The 20,315-nt window shown below is 39.1% G+C and overlaps 1 protein-coding gene across 7 annotated transcripts in view; it reads right to left on the reverse strand.

Annotated features, from left to right (window-relative positions):
• MTUS2 (microtubule associated scaffold protein 2) overlaps positions 1 to 20,315 on the reverse strand; it is a 594,294-nt gene that overhangs the window by 360,951 nt on the left and 213,028 nt on the right. For all 7 annotated transcript variants that reach the window (XM_027590976.2, XM_027590979.2, XM_027590973.2 and 4 more), the window contains one exon: positions 16,006 to 16,246. In XM_027590976.2, coding sequence (XP_027446777.1) covers positions 16,006 to 16,246 — 241 coding nt within the window. The remainder of the gene's footprint in view (positions 1 to 16,005; positions 16,247 to 20,315) is intronic.

Raw genomic sequence — 20,315 nt, forward strand, 5'->3', positions numbered from 1 at the left:
AAAATACAACCACATATAGACACATTTTTAAAGTATTCTTAAAATAATAACAGGAAAAAACGCCCCAAAGAACCATTACATAAATGGCCTGGAACTGAAAGAGTAAACACAAAAAGAAAAGAAAGCTTTTATTAGATACAACAAACACTATGTGATGTTAAGAATCTTTGATGAATATGTAAAAAAAATTCCACCCGTGGGATTTTAATTGATATGGAAATTGCCATGAACAACTAGAAAACAAAACAAAATATATGCAACTAATGTTTTCAGAAATTATACAACAGCTGGCACAGGACTGTGATCCCTTAGAAAAGGAAAACAAATGAGGGGAGCCCTATCATTGCTGACCTTGCTGCCTAGGAGCACTTTCCACACTATAGCACAGGAAGGAGAAACTCAGAGAGTCTGTCCACCACAGTGACTGAAGACACAGAGATCAAAGTTTGGAAACTCCAACGCAGTGAGAATGTGCAGAGGGAGATAAGCAAACAAAATGTTCCAAAAATCTGCATTAGAGCCTCCCCTTGAGCTTTTGATAAATACCAATCTGTGCATGTATAAAGCAAAGAACAAATTTGAGGAAAGAACAATTACCAAGGAGCTATAAGAAAAAGAATTCCCAGAATTTACACAGGCTGGAAATTGTTCTGCTTCCTTACAGGCAGAGTGGAGAGACCCTGTTGAACAATGAGTACTCATCAGAGACTCCAGAAATTAGCTCAGAATAAAGATGACTTTATAGCCACCCAAAAGAACCTAAAACAAGCCTTACCGGATCAAACTAATCAGTGAGTAACCAAACTGCCTGCCAGAAAAAGTTCAATACTCTTAAAGAAGACAGAACAAAATGCAGCATCAAACAAGTTAAGATCCCAGTGTCCAGAATTGAATCAAAATTAGTAGAAATAATAATAAGAAGGAAATGTTACCCATAAACAGAAAAACCTAATAGAAACAGACTAAAAAATGACAAAGATGATGGGATATTAGAAAAGGACATGCAAAGTTATTAACAACAGGCTGCATATGATCAAAGTGGTAAATATAAACCTAAGCATGACAGGGAAAGAAGTGAATTATATTTTAAAAGACCTAAATGGGATATCTAGAGAAGAAATAAAAAATATCTGAAATGGAAAAAACAGACTGGAAAAAATCAGAGGCAAATTAGACACTGCAGAAGAAAAGAGCAGTAAACTTGAAAACATAGCAATAAAAGCTATCAAAAATGAAGCACAGAGAGAAAAAAGAATGACAATAAATTAACAGAGCCCCAGTGACTTATCAAGCCACATATATATGTATCTATATACTTCTAAGTAGATATATATAGATACATATATAGCTACATTTAAATACAAAATATAACAATATAGTATATAATATATACTATATTGTAACAGTATAAGATATGTTTATATTGGTTACATTATGTATATTTTATTTTGTACATGTTATATATATTATATACTTTATATTTTATATTTTCAACATTTGATAACTAGAAATGCACATATCAAAGAAAATTGATAAATACCAAACCGAAAAAACAAAGGAAACTAACCCACTGCATATGATAAGCAAACTGCTGGAAACCAGTGATAAAGAGAACTAGAGACAAAGAAATACAGAAGACTTCTTGTCTGAAACTATGCAAACCAACAGACAATGGAATAAAGTCTTCACAGTGTTGAGAAAAAATTTTCAATCTAGATTTCAATACCTAGTGAAAATGTTTAAAAAATAAGATGGAAGACTTCTATAGATTTATAAGTAATGGAAGAACTGATCACTAGAAGCCTGCACAAAAAAATGTCAAAGGAATCTCTTAAGATAGATAAAAAATGATGCCAGATAGAAATATGAACCAAAGAAATGAAGAGCACCAGAACAGTAAAATATGTAGTTAAAAATAACCAATATTTCTTACATTTGAAATCTTTTAAAAAGATAATCACTGTTTAAAGCAAAATTAATAACAACATATGTTGAGGATTATAATATATGTAGAAATAAAGTGTATAAAAATAGTAACACAAAGAACAGAAGGGGGAAATGGAAGTATACTGTATTGAGATTCTTACACTATACATGAAATGGCATAATATTATGGTAAGTTAAAGATGTATCTCAAACTCTTAGAGTATGGATTGATAAACTTTTTCTGTAAATGGCAAGACAGTAAATATTTTAGGCTTTTGGAGTCAAACATCTATGCTGCAACCACTAAAATTTGTATTGTTGTATATAAGCAGCCATGGATAATATGCAAAGAAAAAAGCATGGCTATGTTCCAACAAATCTTTATTTACCAGAAAATAAAGCCCAATAACAGGTAACAAGCTAAGAGGTAAACAGTCATCAAGCCTGATTTTACCCATCAAACAGTATGTCAACAAATGGCCTAGGGCAGTCACTAAAAGAAATTAAAAGACAGAACAGACTAATAAGCCAACAATGGAGACAAAATAGAGCCTAAAGAATAATCAATCCAAATAAAGGTAGTAAAAGAAGAAAAAATGAACAATGAAGATATGGGTCAAATAAAAAACAAGTAACAAGATGGTACATTTAAACCCAACCATATTGATAATTTCATTAAATGTAAGTGATCCAAATACTCCAATTAAAGGGCAAAGATTAGTACATGGGATTTTTAAAAGCATACTTTAAAATATAAATATATTAAAAATAAAATAATGGGAAAAGAGGATGGCCTGGGTGGCTCAAAGTGTTTGCCTTCAGTTTAGGTCATGATCCCAGGGTGCTGGGATCAAGCCCACATCGGACTCCCTGCTCCACAGGAAGTCTGCTTCTCCCTCTCCCACTCCCGCTGCTTGTGTTCCCTCTCTCGCTGTGTCTCTGTCAAATAAATAAATAAAATCTTTAAAAAAATAATAAAAGAGGGGTGCCTGGGTGGCTCAGTTGTTAAGCATCTGCCTTCAGCTCAGGTCATGATCCCAGGGTCCTGGGATCGAGGCCCACATCGGGCTCCCTGCTCAGCGGGAAGCCTGCTTCTCCCTCTCCCACTCCCTCTGCTTGTGTTCCTGCTCTCGCTATCTCTCTCTGTCAAATAAATAAATAAAATCTTTAAAAAATTATAATAATAAAATAAAATAATGGGACAAGATTTACCAGGTAAATACTAATCAAAAGAAAACTAGAGTGCCATATTATTATCAGACAAAATAGACTTTAGAACAAGGAATATTATCAGGGATAAAGATGTATATTTCATAATGAAAAGGGGTAAGTTTAATTAACAGTCATGAAAATCCCAAAAGAGTTTATACAAATAATAACAGAGCTTTAAAATATGAAGCAAAAATTAGTATAACTGAAAGGAGAATTTTTAAAATGCATGATTACCTTTATTAATTTCACCACTCCTAAGTAATTGATAGAATAAAATATAGTAAAAATATAAAGGTCTTAAATAACACTATCAATCAACTAGATCTTAACATTTATAGAACCATACACCAAACATAAGCCTATTTTTGGTCATCAATTTAATGTCAGTGAGTTTATAAGGACTCAAATCAAACAAAGGATGTCCCCTGACCATAACAGAACTAAACCAATAATCAATAAAAGGGTATCTGAAAAATCCCCACATTTGGGGCGAATTAGCAACACAAACTAAAAAGTTACAAGAGTCAAAAAAAAAAAGTCACAAGAGAAATTAGAAAATCTTTTTAACTGAGTGATAACAAATATAAATACTCCAAATCCACAGGATATAGCTAGAAATTGAAATTATAAAAACAAAAAACACCTTGGCAGTAATATAAAACATAAAATATATTGAGGAATTTTACTTGTAGTAAGATGCACATGACATAAAATTTATCATCCTAACCATTTTTACGTGTACAGTTTGTAGTGTTAAAGTATGTTCACATTGTTATGGAACCAATCTCCAGAACTTTTTAAACTTGCAAAACTGAAACTCTCTACCCAATAAACAACAACACCCCATTTCCTCCTTCTCCCCAGCCCCTGGGAACTACCATTCTACTTTCTGTCTCTATGAATTTGACAACGCTAGGTACCTCATATAAGTGGAATCATTAGTAATTTTCTTTTTATGATTGCCTTATTTCACTTAATATAATGTCTTCATGAATCATTCATGTTGTAGCATGTTTCAAAAATTCCTTCCTTTTGTTTTTTTAAGATTTTATTTATTTATTTGACAGAGAGACACAGTGAGAGAGGGAACACAAGCAAGGTAAGTGGGAGAGGGAGAAGCAGGCTTCCCACGGAGCAGGGAGCCCAATGCAGGGCTCAATCTCAGGACCCTGAAATCATGACCTGAGCCAAAGGTAGACACTTAATGAGTCACCCAGGTACCCCAAAAATTCCTTCCTTTTTAAGGCTGAATAATATTCTATTGTATGCATACACCACATTTTATTTATCCATTCATACATGGATACAGGGACACTGGGTTGCTTTCACTTCTTGGTATTGTGAATAATGCTGCTATGAATACACAGGGATTTTTTAAATGTCCAAAATGTCCACAATAAACTAAAAAGTCATGCTGAGAGAAATTAAAGAGGGTCCAAATAATTAAAAGATATACCTTGTTCAAAGATTGGAAATCTTAATGTTAAAAATCTCAATTCTTTCCAAATTAATCTCTAGACCTAACACAGCTTCAATCAAAACCACAGCAAGTATATTTTTTTTAGAAACTGACAAGCTGACTCTAAAATATAAATAGAAACAGATGATCTAGAATAGGCAAACAATTATGAAAAGGAATAACAAGTTGTGAGATTTATACAATCTGATTTCAAGACTTACTACAAATCCATAGTATCCAGAAGAATGTGCTATTGGCATAAGAAGCATATAGATCAATGGAACAGAATGTAGGGTCTAGAAATAGACTTAAATTTATATGGTCAGTTTATTTTTCAATGGAAAAAGGATGATACTTTTAAGAAATGTATTGGAAAAATTGAACATCTATATGACAAAAAAATTAACCTTAATCCATACTTCACACCATATATAAAATTAACTCAAAATGGATCACAGGCCTAAAAATAAGAAATAAAACTATGGAACTTCTATAAAATACAGAAAAAAATCTTTGAGACCTTGGGTTAGGCAAAGTTTCCTAGATAAGAAACAAAAATCATAAATCATAAAAGAAAAATCTCATAAACTGGAATTTATCAAAATTAAAAGCCTATGTTTTGAAAGACAGTGTGAAGAAAATCAAAAGTCAAGACAAACAGCAGAAGAAAATATTTTCAAAAGATATATGTAAAAGAAAATTTGTATTCAGAATATATAAAGACCTTTTATAACTGAATAAGAGAAACAATTATATTTTTTAAATGTCAAAGGATTTGAACAAATACTTCACCAAAAAAGATATATGAATGCAAACAAAAACATTAAAAGATGTCCAACATCATTAGTTATTAGTGAAAAGCAAATTAAAAACAAACAGTTTTTTTATAACTGCATGCCTATTAGAATGGCAAATATTAAAAAGACTAACAATACCAGATCCTGGTGAGGATATGAAACAACTGGAACTCTTATAGACTCCTCATGGCAATGTAAAATAGGAAAACCACTTTGGAAAAACAGTTTGACATTTTCATTTAAAATTGGACATACTATAAAAACCAGTAATTCCACTACTAGGTATTTGCTCAAGAGAAATGAAACTCTATGTCCACAAAAAGATCCATATATGAACTTTCATGGTATTTTCATTTGTTATAGACAAGAACTGACAAAGTCCATCAATAAGTGAATGGATAATCAAACTGTGGCACATCCACATTCAATACTCAGCAAGAAAAGGAATGAACTATGGATAAAGGCAACATCGCAGGTGGACCTCAAAAATCTGAGTAACAGATACAAAAAGTACATACTGTGTGATTCCACTTATAGGAAAGTCTAAAAACATAATTTACAATGACAGAAAACAGGCCAGTATTTGTGTGGGGTGCAGCAGTAGGAGGGGGGATTATCTGGTAAGGGGCAGAAGAGAAATTTCGGGGTGAATGGAAAGACTCTTGTGTCATCACTGTGGTTACAAAAGTATATAAGAGGTATATAAAGCTATATTAACTTGGACATGCAAACCTCCCAAAACTGGATCCTGGCATTTGCCCAGGGGAAAGAGTGAAATGGGCTCTCTAGTTGCAGCTGAATGGTAAGGCTCTGTCATCCTGTGGATTAATAATGTGAATTGTTCACAAAGATCTCAATTTGGGTACTATTACTCTGAATTACTAGATTTTGACCTTGTGAATGTTAATCACCTGAGCCTTATCTGTACAACACAAAAAGAAAACGAAAAGTGAAGAAAACGAAAAAAAAAATACCAACCAAACCTACCTCATAAATTTGCACATTAAATATTGTTTTATATAATAATCACTCTGGAGTTGTAATTATCATCTTTGTCATCATTATCCTTAGGTTATCAAAATAATTCTGTATACAAGCTCAGCCTTAAAAACAAGCCATTCCTTTCACTAAGTCATGACAGAGTAACTTTTCTCCCCACAGCCTTGTCAGAGAGAGAGAGAGAGAGAGAGAGAGAGAGAGAGAGCATGCACAAGCAGGGGGAGTGGAAGGGAGAGGGAGAAGCAGGGAAAGGGAGAAGCAGGCGTCCCACTGGGCAGGGAGTCCAATGCGGGGCTCGATCCCAGGACCCTAGGATCACAACCTGAGCCGAAGACAGATGCTTCACTGACTGAGCCACCCAGGCATTCCACTTTCTTAACTTTTATTTACCTTCTGAAATGTGGCAGTATGGCATTCAGATGCTTTACTCATTTGTCTGGACCATTTTCATTTAACTTTCTTATCTAGGCCTTCCTTTTCTAGAACAGCTATTTTGATTTTCTTAAAGCTGAGGAAACAGACCTTAAAAATGACTCCAGATACTATTTTGTGTATTGACAGCAATAAAAGTATCGATTACCTGCAAAGTTAATAGATTTTTTTTTTTTTTTTGTGATCCATAACACATTGGAGGTCAGCTGACAGTGTTGTCTCTGTTTGGGTCGTATGCAACAGAGAGGCAGTTTTATGGGAAATTCTGCACATTAGCGCACAGTCATTCCAAATTATCACAAATATATTTCAGAAGCTCTGAACAAATCAAAAATCACTCTCATTCTCTCAAATCATGAAATAACTGCAAGTGTCATCTAGCATTTCTGCTATTTGTTTCTTACATTCCAAAAGCATGAACTGGCTACACTTGAGGGTCAACTTCCTTTTGTCTCTCTGGCTCATCAGCCTTTGTCCCCATTATTCCATGTATATTGCTCTTGTAAAGATAATCAATGACTTCCACATTGTCAAATTCACTCATCCCTTCTCTGTCCTCTTACTACCCAGTTCCTCAGTGGCAATCAAAATTATTGACCATTCCTTGCTTCTTTGATGTATTGTCTTCTCTTGGCTTTCAGGACAAAACATGCTCCTGGATTTCCACTTTCTACCCTGGCTGCTGCTTCCCACTCTCCTTTCCTAGAACTCTACAAATGCTGGAATACAGGGACCCATTCTGGGATATCTATTGTTCTCTAGCTACACTCCTTTGACTTTTTTTTTTTTTAGGTGTAATTGACATAATATTGATTCAGTATTTGTATGTGTTGCAAAAAGGTCACCACAGTTAAGTCCAGTTAACATCTGTCACTATACATAGTTACAATTATTTTTCTGATGACGAGAACTTTTAAGATCCACTCTCCTGGTTACTTTCAAATATGGGCTTGACTTCCGTGACTTCAGTAGCATCTGCTGAACCCCAAATTTTAACCTTCAATGCTGAATTCTCCTGGAGACTCTGACTCACATATCTAATTGCCTCCGTGACTGCTTCACCAAAACAAAACTCTTTGTACTGCCTCCCTGGCTAGTCAAACTTGCTCTCTCTCTCTTTTTAAGATTTTACTTATTTATTTGACAGGGAGAGACAGTGAGAGAGGGAACACAAGCAGGGGGAGTAGGAGAGGGAGAAGCAGGCTTCCCGCGGAGCAGGGATCCCGATGTGGGGCTCGATCCCAGGACCCTGGGATCATGACCTGAGCCAAAGGCAGACGCTTAATGACTGAGCCACCCAGGTGCCCCTAGTCAATCTCTCTTAATAGATGGCATCACCATCTACCAGTTGCTCCAGCCAAAATTCTAGAAATCCTCATTGGCTCCACTTTTTGCCCATCACCCACACTCAATATCCAATCCTACTGGCTCTATCTCCAACATGTATGCCAACAATTCCATCCCTTTTTTCTTCTCTGATGCCAGCTACCAGGATCTCACATCTGTACAAGTGTATCAGCTCTTAACTAGTCTCCCACTCTAGTTTCACCTCTTCTGTTCTAGAGTCCCCCAAGATGATCTTTATAGGCCATAAGTCAGATCAGATTTAAAGCTTCTGGGGGCTACTTATCACACTTGGGTTCAAACTCAAATTCCTTGCCAGGGTCTCTAAAACCCTGTGTGATCTGATCATCATCTATCTCCCAACTTCTCACCTGCTAGTCACCTCCCACTTACTCCAGCCATGCTGACTTTATTTTTGATCTCTGACCATGCCAAGCTCATTCCTATCTCAGGGCCTTCATATATGTTGTTTCTTCTGCTTGGAAAACACTTTTTGTGCAAGCAGCTAGACAGGAAGACATCACCTCATGAGAGGATGAGTGAGAGTGCAGAAAGAAACAAATGTCATAAATTCAAAGATTCTCAAGAAATAATGTTGGAAAGTCCAGAGCTTTCCCATCCTTCCCCAGGACATGGGTGGAACCAGAAGGGAAGGCCTGGCAGTTACTTTGGGTCCAGCAGTGTTGAGGCTGCACATGCAGCACGGGGAGTTGAAAATATTCTGATGGCAATGACTGGGGCGGGCACTGGGGAGACTGGGAGCATTCCTGGGAGATATCTAAGAGTTGGGGGGAAAGAAGGGAGATCCAGAAGAGTTATAGAATAGAAGAGACAAGCAGAGAAAAAGGAAGTGAGATTGTTCAAATGGTTAGGAAGTGAATCACTTGCATTATAAGAAGCATAGACTAGAATGCCTTATTATTCTCTTGGTAATGGAAATGAGTTTCTTTAAATGACTGTACCAAGACTGGTCCATCTGGGTCCCAGCACTTACTTAAGGGAGAGAACCAGGCTCTGTGCTTGTCTTGAGCCAGAACAGGTGGAATGTGGCACCTAATTATGGCAATAAGAAGAATAATGATAATAATATAATAAGAGGAAGGGAGATAAACAGAGAAAGAAAATATTTTCTGTGTTCCCTAGGGATCCAGGCTCTACAGCCAGGGCCCAGTAAGTGTGTGGTCGTGAGGAGAGGAGAGGGGATGAGGGCAAGTGGGGATTTTAATGTGCATTCATCTTCTCATAAGGTGAGTTCTTCCTGTCTAGCTCTCTGAGGTTGTGCATGTGAGCACAGGCTCTTTTTTTAACCTGTTTCTCTCCAGACAAAGAAGGTTGGCAGCTGTAGAGCTGCTTGTATTTTAGAGTCTCATGACACCCAAACTTGCAGACTGACTGTAAAGATGTCTATTTTCTCATTTAGCCCTGCCTCCTTGCTGTTCTGTGGTGAAAACTGGGGCCTTGGACACTCCTGACTCCTGCATATGTACCCCACCCCATTACTCCAAGCACAGATTCCCCAGGGTGAGACCCTGCTCTGTGGGCTGCACTGACCTGTCCCCCACCTGCAGCTAAAGGCATTTTCCTTAGGGGCTTTCCATACTTGACAGCCCCTCCTCAGTTATTACGGTTTAGATTCACAGATGTTTCTAGATTTGTTAAAGACAGTATCTACATTATCCTCCTGGTGTTTGAGGGGGGAGACTTGTGAGAAAAGAAAATGGTCAAACTTCTTAACTCCACCATCTTAATTAAGGTCATCTCAAGAAATCTAAAGGTGTTGAAAAGAGATAGGAGAAAAAAAGAAAGAAAGAAAAAGAAAAGAGGAGAATAGCCCTAGAGATTCCTCTAACGGTTCTTTCATTAGATACTTTGCCAAGCATATAAGCCAAAGGATGTGTAAGGCTGACATCCATACAGCTTTGATCCTGGAGCTCTCCAGAGGTGCATGAACTTCAGACTCTAAAGTTTACAGTCCCCTAAACCCCCACTGTGCCTTCTCAGGGCCTCCCCAGCATCAGTACTCCACCATAGTCCCTGTTGCCTCATGCAGAGCCAGCTAAATCCTCCAGGGAGAAGAAAACAAGCAAACAAAAAAACACTGAACGTCCTTGGAAAATAGATTTTGATAAAATGCATTAATAAAATTTAAATTCACCATGCCTCCCAGACCTAGACTTTCATTGTGCAAAGAGTTTCAAAACCTTATAAACTTATTCATATACTTCTTCAGTCTAAATGGTATCACTGTAAATGGTAACTGGCATTATAAGGCAAGTGTCGACAAACTTTTTTCTTAAAGGGCCAGACAGTAAACATTTTAGGCTTCTGGGCAATACCTTGTCTCTGTTACAATGACCCAACTCCGAAAGCAGCCATAAGCAAAAGGAGAGCAAATGGGTGTGGCTGTGTTCCATTAAAATTTATTTACAAAAATAGTTGTCTAGTCCAAGGACCATGGTTTGCCAGAAAATCCACAAACACTGGTCTTATCCTTGTTTTATAAAGTAAAGATACTGCAGTGTAGTAGGATTTAACACAGGCAGTTCAATGATGTGGTCTAGCGTGAGGGTTAAGAACATGAACACGGAGACAGTCTTAAGTCAAATCTCCACTCTATATTTTATAAGCTGCATGGCATAAGTTATTTCACTTAAGTTTCACTCCCTTCACTTCTAATACAAAAATAACAATTGTACCTAACTCAAGGTAGACACAACATGTGTTGTATAACTCTCCAGCAGCACCCCTTAACCCCATTAACACTTCTGCAGTGAGAAGCATAGATATTCACATGAAGCAGTATGAATGGATATACAAATATTGAGAAGGGTTATGGTCAGGTAGTGCATCAAATGAAAACCTTTTGTTTTCATAGGTTTTGAATTTTCAGAATTATGTATTTGGGATCTTTAGATTTGTATTTAATTATCAGTTATATTGTGTGTGTGTGTGTGTGTGTGTGTTTAAGATTTCTTTATTGTAGAGAGAGAGAGCGTGTGCGCATGCACAAGCAGGGGGAGAGGCACAGGGAGAGAGAATCCTGAAGCACACTCCCCACTGAGCATGGAGCCTGACATAAGGCTCCTTCTCAGGACCTGAGATCATGATATGAACCGAAACCAAGAGTTGGCCGCTTAAAGGACTGAGCTACCCAGGTGCCCCTAAGCTCATTGTTTATGCCCTTTCATGGTCAATCTATTGGAATCTTGATGTTTTTCTTCCTGATTTAATTGTAATGCTTCAAAACAAAGAGAAGTCAATTTTAATGTAGCCCAATCTGTCCACATTTACTTTTGTGATTTGGGCTAACTCACAGTAAATGTGCAATCAGGGATTACTGAGCAAAGGAATGAGGTTTTCTTTTCCTCCACAGCACTGTGAATCCTAGTCTCTCCCTGGCTGGAAGATTTCTTTCAGGGAAGGAACAAAATGAGAGACTGCTTCCAAGAGGTGGCCAACAGGAGTGCATGACAGGAGGTGAGCTTTCAGACTGCTTTAACATGGAATCCTAGCTGTCTGGCTTTTTCTTTTCCTTTTTACTCCAGAAGAACGGTATGCAGCTATTTCCCTTCATTTCCTGGGAGAGTCTGAAAGTTAAGCCCGCCTACCTCTCAAGTTAAGAGATGCTATTAGTAGTTTTTTGGCAGATAACGACTTTAGCTCTGCATTTAATGGATGTTCATGAAATTTAAAAAGTGATAGTGTTTGAGGAGAAAGGTAATATCTCCTAGGAAAGCATGAAGAAAAATAGAAGGATTTCTGCAGAAAGAAAAGAGATAAATGAGTCTGGTGTTTTGCCAGAGCAGGTCCTGGTAGCCTGGGGGACTCTAGCAAAGTTGCCTAAGAAGGGAAAGGGCCTGCTGCCTGGAATAAGCCAAGCAGACCAAGCAAAGGGCCACTGGCGTGGGTCCAGGGAAGGGCTAGTGGGAGCACAGTCATCCCACCAAAGCTCCCCAGTCTCTGGAATAAGAACTTCTCATTGTCTGTCTCAGAGCCTATGCCAGGTGATCCTTCCAGCAGCATTAAGAAAGGATTTCACATTCTCAGTGTCCTGTAGGAGTGACAACCAATCATTGTCACAAGGCTTTGTTAGGTCCCTAATGATTACCCACGTGAACATATATCTCTCTAAATTAAGATGCCCAGGAGCCCAAGAAAAATAGTTGGGAGTCTTGAAGGAGCAGGGGTGGAGGATGTATATATGTGTACTTCTGGGGGCTGAGCTGATCTCTAAAGAAGTGTCACCCTCATCACAAATGTGTGAACACAAATAAGTCATCCTCAGAAAGAGCTCGAACTGCCTGCCTCTTCTGGGTAGTGGTATTTTTATGCATGTGGGATACACTTAAAGACTTTTCATTACACAAAACTTGACTACGGTTAAATAAATCTCAATGAAGTTCATTTTTAGTAATTTTAAGTTTTTCCAAATTAAAACTATTTCATAGTTTTTCCAAAGTAAAACTATTAACTATTGTTACATCATGCTATTCCAAAACTCGTAATTCAAATCCACATCAAATTTATAAGTTACTGGTGAAGGTGAAATCATGCCGGAGAGAATGGTGGCCAAGTGGAGGGGAACATCATAGCTTTAAAGACCAGCCATCTGCTAACAACTAACACTTTCAGATCTCCAGCCAGCCCTGTCCTCTCAACACTGGTCTCCTAGATGCAGCACTTTATCCCATAGGATGGCTAAGGGCATTTCAACCGCAACACGTCCTGAGTTAGCTACTATTCTCCCCTTTTAAACCAGGTTCTCCACTACTCTCTGAGTGGCAACTCCATTCTTAAGGAGACAGTCTACCTTGCACTGCACGTTTTCTCTCAGAGTCCACATGCAGTCAGTCAGGAGCCCAGATGTGTTCTACCTGCTCACTGTGTCCCGTCACCACCTGGACACTGCGTCACCTCTTGCCTGCTCCCCCTGCTTCATCCTCTGTCCTCGTAGACTCAGAGGGATCCTGAGTCCACAAAAGCCAGATCACGCTGCCCTGGCTCCAAAGTCTCCAATGGTTTTCTCACTCAGAGGAAAATTCAAATCCTTAGAATGGTTCTTAAGCCTTATGTAATTCCCCCCTCCCTGACACACACACAGACAGACACACACACACACACACATGCACGCACCCACCAACCTCCTCGCTTCCCACCTCCCTGCTCACTCTGCTCCAGCCTCCTGGCCTTCCTGCCACTTCAGGGGCTGTACGCTGGCTCCTTCCTCTGCCTGGATGCTCCATCCCTGATATTCATGTGGTTCCCTGCCTCACCTCCTCTGGGGGATTGGTTTAAAGGTGACCTCCCAACCACCCTATTAAAAATCATAATCTCCTTCCTTCTTTCCCAGATGTCCTATATTCCTCCTCTATGTTTCATTTCCTTCAATACTAGTTATTTCTCCCAACACACCATGTAATTTATTTGCTCATTAAAAAACAAAAAAGGCTTGGGCGCCTGGGTGGCTCAGTTGGTTAAGTGACTGCCTTTGGCTCAGGTCATGATCCTGGAGTCCCGGGATCAAGTCCCACATCGGGCTCCCTGCTCGGCAGGGAGTCTGCTTCTCCCTCTGACCCTCTTCCCTCTCGTGCTCTCTGTCTCTCATTCTCTCTCTCTCTCAAATAAATAAATAAAATATTAAAAACAAAAACAAAAACAAAAAAGGCTACCCCCATACTAAAATTCAAGCTCCATGGGGGCAAGGATTTTTGTCTGTTGGTTTGTTGTCACTGCTTTACCCCCCACACCTAGAACAGTGCTGATATGTAACAGTCCCTCAGTAATAATTCTTGAATGAGGGACTGAGTCACATAATTACCTTGCAGCAGCTTTGATAACATGTAGGTCCATCACAATATACATATATCACGAGAACCATCAAAAATAATTTGATTTTTATAGAACTGCTTGTCAAAAAAAAACTATTAAGAAAAACTATTTAAAAATTATTGTTCATTGGGGCGCCTGGGTGGCTCAGTCATTAAGCATCTGCCTTCAGCTCAGGTCATGATCCCAGGGTCCTGGGATTGAGCCCCGCATCGGGCTCCCTGCTTGGCGGGAAGCCTGCTTCTCCCTCTCCCACTCCCCCCATTTGTGTTCCTGCTCTCTCTCTCTCTGTCAAATAAATAAATAAAATCTTTTTAAAAATTATTGTTCATCAATAATTACTTCAGTAAATGAAAATTCATGAAGTAATATAATGGAAAATAGGTTTTAAAAAGTTCCTTTCTACTGATAATAAAAGAAATGCAATAATAATAATAATAATAATAATAATAATAGGAGGTGGAGGAGTGATAATACTCAACACTAGGAAGGGTATGGTAAGAAGAAGCACTTCCAAGAAACACTAGTATGAAAATAATTGTTACAAATTTTCTAGAAAATTCCTTGGCTTTAAAAAAATGTTTGGATATCCTTTATCCAATCATTACACTTCAAATGATCGAGCCTAAGAAAACATAAGAAAGAAGACAAATAAGTATACACAAAGACTCAAATCACAACACTATTGAAAATAGTGTAGAGTAAGCAGAACTCAACTGCCAGTGATTGGGCAATGACTCAATCAACTCTGACACAATTCTCCACCTTCTCCCATTCTTCCCACTTCCTCAAGAGGCTGCGCCTGAAGTGCCTCCGTCCCATCCATACAATTCTTCTGGCTGTAATTTCTTAAAACACTGTGCTCCTTGCTTTCATATTTACAATTATGTATCAGTTTTTTTGCTTTTTTGGTCTATTTCATCCATTAGACCGTAAGACGCATAAAGACAGGAGCTCTATGGTTTGTTCACTGCTGCAGTCTTTAATTTACAACTTCTGGCCCATAATAACCACCCAAAATTTGCTGAATAAATGAGTAAGTGAACAAAACAGAATTATTATGCTGCCATTAAAATATTTCTGAAACACGGATGACCTAGGAAATGTCTACAATGTGTTAATAGAAAAACACAAAACTCACATTCAATATCATTTTAACTATTAAAAAATGCACAGAAAAAAAATCACACTGGAAGATAAAACTCCCTAACAATAACTCTGGCTGGGTGTTAAAAATATGTTAAGTATTATTACTTCCTTTTCCATATTTTTCTATGTTCAAAATGTTTTACACTGGGGATGTATTATGTCTATAATAAAATCATACATAAAGCCCAGAGGAAACCACAGGAGCGGAAGACTGGAGACAGCAAACAAGCCAGTGCAGAGAACCTCAGGAGGGGACACGGGCCAGCCATGGCAGAGCAGGACGACAGGGCTGGGAGAGGCAGCAGAGCCTTTTCATAAGCAATTATGGAGTGGTCCAGATTTGTGAGCAGATGAAGAGTGATATGGTAAGTGCTGGGCTGTAGAGAGATCTCTCTGGCAAACTACAACCCCCAGGCCAAACCCAGCCCCCTCTCTGTTTCTATGAACTAAGCTGTACTGAAACACAGCCACACTCATTCGCTGATGTACTGTCTGCAGCTGCTTTCATGCTAAGTAGTTACTACACGGACCATTATGGCCCAGACAGCCTAAAATATTTACTATCTGACCCCTTACAGAAAAACTCCACTGGCCCCTGGTCTACAGGCCGTATCAGAGAAAGGAGAAATTGCACAAAGTGAGGAGGTGGTTGTAATGGTCACCCTTTTAAAGGGAACGTAGAGGATGACTGGTGCTGACGGAGGAGTCTTGACAAGTATCTGTATTGACAGTCAGATGCAAGAGCAGAAAAAGGCTCCTCTCAGACGGTGAGGCATTCATGTAGTAGACAGTTACCGCCGTTTTAGAGAATGACTATTTACAAGTGCAACAGGAAAAAGCAGTAACAGCTGGGTCACTTACCCGCAGAATCGGAGCTGTAGAGACTGGTAGCTGCTGTGATGGGTCCTGGTGGGTGGATGGCACTCGCCGAGGACCTCTGACTCGCAATCAGGATCCTGCTCTTTGCAGATGGTAAACGGGACATTGCACCCAATCCCAACTGGGGCTTAAGGAGCATGGCCGATCGATAGAAAGTTGGAGGAACTTCATAATGAGTATAGGAAGGAGAACAAAATTCTTCTTTTCCCGGGCGTTCTGTAACCTGTGATAAATGACCAGAAGCTTAATCAGAGAAGCTCCCATCACAGGATGAGCATGGAATGTGGTCAGGAGACCAAGGCTCCAGCAATGGCCACTCTGGCCTCACTGAGTTGCTCCATCACTGACCACTTACCTTCTCTGGGCTCCAGGGTCTTCATCCCTAAGTTAACAATACAACTGGATGACCTCTCAGGTCTCTTCTAGTACTAATGCGCTAAGAATCCACATTTCACCAGGAAAACAACTCACTGTACAAAATTTTTAAATTTGATTGCTACAAAATCACTGGAATCTGTGCAAGTAGCTAATCTATAAATACATAATTTCAATGAAGCAGGGAAAGAGTTTAGCCAATGTTCGTAGAATTATGAAAGTTTCATTCTTCCTAATGAGAAAAGGCACAATGTTTATGGTAACCTACTCTTAAGATAAGCAGGTGAACCTCACCAATTTCTGTTAAGTCTTTACCAGGCTACTTAGGCAATAAAAAAGCATTGTTAATGCAGGGAAAAAGGCTGTTTGGAAGAATAAAGCAGTTGATGGAAAAATACATTTTCAGGCCTCTACAATCGGTTTACATAATTAAAAACAAGAGACTGTGAATCTCCTCATCTGTCTTCCCTAGTAAGGTGGGGTGTCCAGGAATGTTTGATAAGTTTCACTACAGTGAAAGTTCTGGGCAGAATCTTGCTGACTGCTAAATCCATAGCACCTACAATGGTGTCTAGTACATAAAGTCAATAAATATTTATTCAGTAAAGGAATCATGTTTCCATTCTTACCTAAATTTAATAACAAAACAATCCCATGACTTTTCCCTATTGTTAACAGTTTGGGCTAGAACACAACCTATATGCCTTTTATATAGGTAATTCTATACTCACAAAGCCTGTTCACATTATCAGTGTTTCTTCATATTAAAAATGAAAAAAATAAGACAACTAAATAATCTTTATTTCCTTTAAGTTAAAAAAAAAATAGTGCCAGAGGCTATGAACGAAAAGATACATCTGGGAACTCTGCTCTAAATCACAATTTTATGTGTCAAACGTTTATCTATCCAGGAATCACAAGCATTTAACAATATTCTTTAATAGGGGCTATAAAGCTTTGATCCAAGCTGTTGAAGAGAAAAACTCTCAATTTGATACTTTTAATGTTAAAACAGATACAAAGTTTTCTCCTTAAACTGACATTATTAAAACAAAAGATTAGGACTTTAAAGTTTTATCATAATCACATAGTATCATATGCATGATTGCTCTAGTAGACAGGCTGAATTCAGGCCACAGCAAATTATATTCCTGTGAAAGACATTCTATTTCTGCTCTCTAATAAAATTTTTACCATTTCCTGCTTACCCTCTTACTATCAACCTTTGGCTTTTCTATTATATTTATGTTTCTCTATTTTTTCATTGCGGTTTCTAAAATTCTGGTGCCCCTGCTCACTGCTTCTAGCAAGTGTGTTCACGAAGAAAAGATTTCTATCCCACATCTGTCAGGTTTTCAGGATTGCAATAGGCTGATCTCAGTAATTACTCAGTTCTTTGAAACTGGAGAGTCCAAAACCCAACATGCTGTCACTTGGAAGTGTCCTTAATGATTTCAGTCACTTCGATGCCTGTCACTTTGCTGGGTAGTTTGTCTCTGATAAGATGTAACAAATTCTTTAAGAAGGTGAAAAGTATGCCTAATATGTGTTTTTAGGGAATCTACAAAAAATTTCACACTCATTTCTTTCCTCTTTATTGACAGAATACAACAGGAATCACTGCATAGCTATGAACAGATAGCACTTAACCCCAAATGATTTTTTCCCCTCCTTCTCTAATGGAGTATTTTTAGAGAAATAATTTTAAAGCAAACTAAAAGGTCGTTGCGATCTCAAACTCCTAAAATCAATCAAGGTATACAAACAAGTTAAGTTCTTACTAGACTGCCACTCTTCATATATGCCCTGTCCTGCTTTCAGTGGAATGGGCTGAAGCTGAACTGGGCAGACACACAGTAAATGTGGAGGCTTCACTGAGAAGTCACTGGTCTGGATAGCCACTGGGAGAGGACCTGTGATGGTTAATCTTGACAACCTGGCTAGGTCATGGTACCCAGATATTTGGTCAAAGATTATTCTAGATATTTATGTTTTAAAGATGAGATCAACATTTAAATCAGTAAGCCCTGAATAAAGCAGATTACGCTTCATCATGTGGGTAAGCCTCACCTAATCAGTTGAATGCTTTAATGGAAAAAGACTGACCTCCCTTAAAGAAGAGGGAAATCCGCCAGCAGGTGGCCTTTGGACTTGAACCAGCATCACCTCCTCCCTGTCTCCAGCCTGCTGGCCCACCCTGCATACTTTGGACTTGCCAGCCTCCACAATTGCACAGGCCAATTCCTTCAAGTCTGGATAGATACTTACATAATACATACATATGTCCCTGTATTATGGGAGTCGGAAGGGAGACCAGCCCTGATCAGACATCCGTATGTTGCAAGTACACAACCTCACCTCTGTTCTCTCACCCCTGCTCCCCTCTTCCCACCTCCTTATACTAAAAATGCAAAGGGATTCCCCAAGGCATCAGTAGGAAGAAGTGCCCCAGAGACCTCAGGATAGGTGCAAGCAGAAAACAGTCTAAACCAGGAAGCATATTTGATCATCCTGCCATGAGCAGGTCCAAGATGATCTTCAAAGCCGCTTCCAGAAGCTCTAAATGTCTGTATTGTTCCTGTCAATGGACAAAGGATGCCTCTCAGAAGAGCCCTTCCTCTGACTTCTTCATTTCTACTAATGCTAACCCAGCAGGAATCTGTCCATAATGATGAAAGAGTCTGAAGCTGGTTTGGGTTTGTACTGTTAAGACTTTCCCATTTATTAAAAAGATATATGACTTCTACAACTGAAAAATACTTCCGTTGCAACTGGTCAGAAATGTGTTCTTTCCCTGGAGACTGGCTGAAGCCATCCTGTGGCAAAGCGCGGCTCACTGGCAGGGGAGGTGGCTTTGGGACCTCCCTGCACCAAGCCTGAATGCAGGAAGGGGACCCACTGGATTTCATCAAGTTGCAGCTCTAGGAGCAAAGGCCAAGGGCCAGCCTATTGATTAAAAGAGGATTATGGCAGAAATCAGCCCAGTACAACACCTGGGGCTTCTCTGCTCTGTCTTGTAGCCAGAAGATAGGGCCTTGGACACCTGATTATGGCAGAAAACAGTCCCCAGAGGGGCTGGTGCACAGTGGCGCTGCTGTCCCCCACCAATGGGGCCTCTCCAAACCCCTCAGAACTACTAACACCACACAAACACTCATGCTATCCCATTTCCTTGAGACTCAGGGTGGCTTCTAGAGGATTAAGAATAGGAAATATTTTGGGGGGAAATGTGCATATAATTTAGAAGTTATTATATTTTATGGAGGGAGCCAAAGCAATGCGGAAAAGACATACACAAAACCAAAATCAATAAGGGTCACAGAGAAAGAAATGCAGACAGTAACAGGATGTTTGCCGACCTCTCCACGTAAAATTTCTCTCATGAATGTGTTTCTGCAGAGAAAAGTCTGGGGGATCTTTTTGGGGGGTGGGTAGGGAACCAAATTAGTCTATTTGAAGAAATGGTACAAATGAATGAACTTAAGTGGATGCGCTGGTACGACTTACAGACAAGGTAAAGGTAACCCCAACATGTGTTGTGACCAGGGCAGCCATGCCAGTGGGCCACAGAGAAACCAGCCTAAGGGTGAGCTCTCATCACTGTCTTCCAGGGCATGTTTGTCAAAGAGATACTCTGCCATGCTAGATTTGGGGACCCAATCTTGCACAAGTTGCTTACCTTTGCAGTGACCCAAGAAGAAGAAGAAAAAGAGTCTTTGGTTATTTAAACAGCTTTGGCATCTGCAGCCTGGGGAGGGTCAGATGGCTACTTTTGAGAGGCCTCACAAGGAGCATCCCTGCCCTAGCAAGGAGCTTAAGGTCAGAGCCTGATCCTGAGCCTTGGAGGCCCAGGTGGATAAGGTTTTAGAAATTTAAGAAAGACTCACATTAACCAAGCTCAGAGACTGATGTATAAG

This window comes from Zalophus californianus, chromosome 3, assembly GCF_009762305.2.
Source record: "Zalophus californianus isolate mZalCal1 chromosome 3, mZalCal1.pri.v2, whole genome shotgun sequence".
Taxonomy (NCBI): domain Eukaryota; kingdom Metazoa; phylum Chordata; class Mammalia; order Carnivora; family Otariidae; genus Zalophus; species Zalophus californianus.